The 3,841-nt window shown below is 32.0% G+C and overlaps 1 protein-coding gene across 1 annotated transcript; it reads right to left on the reverse strand.

Moving 5' to 3' along the window:
• Nucleotides 1–393: 393 nt before the first annotated feature.
• On the reverse strand, nt 394–1,889 carry LOAG_13413 (hypothetical protein; the record flags this gene model as incomplete). Its single annotated transcript, XM_020448681.1, has 3 exons — nt 394–783; nt 884–1,215; nt 1,859–1,889. 3 exons carry the CDS (start codon nt 1,887–1,889, stop codon nt 394–396), a joined length of 753 nt encoding a protein of 250 aa, XP_020301196.1.
• Nucleotides 1,890–3,841: the final 1,952 nt, after the last annotated feature.

Consider the following 3,841-nt stretch of genomic DNA (forward strand, 5'->3'; position numbering starts at 1 on the left):
ATTCAATTTCTTTTAGTTAAATCATTTTGTACCTAAAATGATTTAATTATTCCTTCCCACCGAAATGCACACTGCCTCTTTTGGGGGAAAAAGAAATTGAAATCCTTAACTTTGATCAAAACAGACTTTTCATCTGTGTGAGCCCTCGTATGTGAAACGGGGAATTTTATTCATTAATGTAAAAGAAATAATAAAGAAATGGTAGAGGGACGGTACATACAAAGCAACAGAATGCTAACAGTACAATAAGAAAAAATGAATTTAACTTATAAAAAATACAAAAAACCAGAAATAATAATCCTCAATTCCATCGGCCCATCATGTGATTCTTCATGTGTGATTTCAAATGGAGTTTCCGCAGGAATTCTTTACCGCATACAATGCAGCTGATTGTCATATTTTGTGATTGAGAGAAATTTTTCTTCCACGCAGAACAACTGTTTCGTTTCTCACCTTGTGTATCTTCACATGTGTACGCATATTCGATGACTGAGCAAAATCCTTCCCGCACGTTTCGCATTTGTGCGGTTTATCACCTGTGTGAATTCTCACATGTGTACGCATATTCGATAAGTGAGCAAAACCCTTCCCGCATGTTTCGCATTTGTACGGTTTATCACCTGTGTGAGTTCTCTTATGTAAACGCAGATCCCATAACCTTCTGAAATCCTTCCCGCATATTTCGCATTTGAATGGCCTATCACCAGTGTGAATTCTCACATGTTTCTTCATATCCGATGGCTTACCAAAACCCTTTCCGCATGTTTTGCATTTAAACGACTTCTTAGGTGTGTTAGTCGTATGTTTTTTTTAGCCTTGAGGTTTCCTTTTGAAGGGATAATGTCTTCGGATCAATTGCTATACCTGTTTGTTCCTTACTCACTTCTTGAACTGATAGGTTCAACGGTCTTGCGTCATTCTGATCAATTTCGCTGAGTTCTACTTGTCTCCCACTTACCTCTGGCGCTGATAGGTCTGATGGTTCAATCCGTTTCTCAATAATTCTTGTCCTTGACAAATCTAACGATTCTCTTTGCAGCTTCACAAATTTGTGAATTCCCATATATGTTCTTGACATTGACAAATCCAACGGTTCTGTTTGCGGTGATAAATCTGATGGTCCAATCCGTCTTTCAATCATTCTTGTCATTGACAAATCCAACGGTTCTGCTCGCGGCTCCTCAAATTTTATGAAGTCGTCAATTTCAAACTGCGCTGAAGGTTTGAAATCTTAGAAATATTGTAGTGCTATCTTATATTCTTTAACTTTAAATGAACTTACGATGGTTTGAGTGTAACTCAGTTGGACGAGGAAGAGAATGAAGCAGATGAAACGCATTTTGATAAGAATAATTTCTTGCCAATTCTGAAGCAGTTTCGTAAAACTTTTTCAAGTGTATACTGTTCTAAATATACTGGTATTGAAAAGGGATCGGTACGCATTCATTGCGCGTATAATACGAACATCTCCCGTTCAAACATCAAACACGACAAATTATTTATGTTGGAGATTGATCTCAAGCATTCCAAAGCAGATTTCTGCAAACTTGCACAATTCCAAATTTGATAAAACGATAATTTTGTTTAATAAAGAAAGTGCTCATGTTGGAATCCTAAAGTCGCATGACGCAGAACTTTAAAAAGCAATTGGCATTCTTCGTCGAAATAAATGAAACGGAACTTGCTAAACGAAATTTTATGAAGACAGTTAGATAGATACTACCCAGCAACTTCTGTATGCTATTGGCAGGGGATCGCGTATATAAATGCTAATTTTGATGGGAGTGGCTAGCCACGTGTATCGATAACCTATAGTAATGTAATAATAACAATCACTTTTAATCCTTTATACTTTAACCCTTCATGAATAATTTCAATTCAATTGCCATATTGTATTGTGAGAAATAATTTATGCAAAGCCCTTATAAGTTTTTCATTTCGCTTCAATTTTTTTTTCGGAAATCATTTTTAGTAAAATTTTCCAGCAATGCCAGTCAGATTGATTTGACAAGGAAAATTTAAATTGAAATTGTAAACTGAAATTGTAAATTGTGATAAACTGCAAAATCCAAAGATTTGCTCATTTCTCGACATTAATTTATGAAAATTAAAGTATTACACGTTTTTGTCATTAAATATGTTAATCATTACAGATACATATAATATTTCAATTATCATAAATTAACATCGAGAAACGAAATTCCAATGTTTTGGTTTATTCCAATTTGCTGTGAAAGTAATGCGTGCATGTTACACTACATATCATTCAGTAATAATAGAACTTGATAATATTACTCTATCATTTTCTCTGATAATATTACTCTATCAAAGTATAACGTGACATGTAATTAAAAAATGTCCATCAACTCAATTTTTTACTTTTTTTAGAAATATATTCTATACTTCCAATGTGATAACGTCATGTTTGCTGAGAAATGTTCGAAATGTAATTCATCTTCTGTTAGCCTAGAGTAAAATTTTGCCATATATCACCCAATCATTTCTGTTGAAGACGCATGCATAAATATTAATTTTGTTGCGAGTGGGTAACCATGTGTGTCGATAGCCTTTGTTCACGTACAGTAATGTAAAAATAGCAATCACTGTTTAATCCTTTATATTAAATAATTTCAAGCTTTATTTCATTTCGCTTCAATTTTTCCAAACTTTCGAAATTGAGCGATATTAACCAGAGGAAAAAAAAACTATATTGCTTCATCACTTGTAATTAATGCTTTTAATTGATACATCCTGAATAATATCATGAAATCTTTTCTTCTAACTCCATATCCGTTCTAAAGCTTTGTTTTGAAATTGGTTAGTTGTGGGTGTTCGTGTGCGTGTGTGTGTGGCTAAATTAGATTATTTTTTAATTTTTTTTTTGTTAGATATTTTATACAAATTAGTTCGTCATAATATTGAAATAGATTCAATGTTGAGATAGGTTTTGATTAAAATTAAGAATTTAACTTTTTTCTTTGACCTTTTTTTTAAAAATTGAAGTGAATATATTTCTGAAAGAGAGAATGATTAAATCGTCTTAGGTCACTGAAAGTTTCAGGTTTTTTTTCGATATCATGAAAGTTTTCCAGAACGATGAATAGTCTCACACATTTTATATTCTCATTAATCCAAAACACTTGAATGATAGTTTTTTGGACAACAAACATGAAAATTCTCATCCGAGTGTTTTGCATCAATGCAAATTTTTAAAAAATCCCCAATTTGATTACTGTCAAAGATCACTGATCGTGTTGCACATCAGCGAACACTCATTTCCTTCTTTTTTAGGCCGTCTTGCTTAAAATATAACAAGGTTATTGTCAACTTTGATCAGTGTGTTACCGATCTCATGTATTGATTATTGTCAAAAATCACTAATCACTAACAAATACACATACAAATTCTCATCCAAGTGTTTTGTACTTGAGTGAATTTCTAAAAAATCTCTAACTTTTAGGCTATTTTGGTTAAAATCTGAAAAGATTTTTGCTATTTCTGACCGGTACATTGTCGATTTGATATATTGACTACTATCAAAAATCACCATTCTCGATCTAATATACTGATAACTGAAAAAATCATCTAATATACATATATATTGATCACTGAAAACAAAAATTATATATAAATAAGCAAATACAAAATGTGTGAGACTATTCATCTTACTGAATAACTTTCAAAATGTGTAAGCAAATTTAAGAAGCAAATATCACTTTCAATGGAATTACACTGATTATTTTCATACCAACTATTACTGGAGGAACACCGAAATTATATAAATGTTTAAATTATATAAATGCTCACTTTTGCTCTTCAATCGTAGTTTTTTTTTTTTTTT

This window comes from Loa loa (assembly GCF_000183805.2).
Source record: "Loa loa unplaced genomic scaffold supercont3.124, whole genome shotgun sequence".
NCBI classification, from domain to species: domain Eukaryota; kingdom Metazoa; phylum Nematoda; class Chromadorea; order Rhabditida; family Onchocercidae; genus Loa; species Loa loa.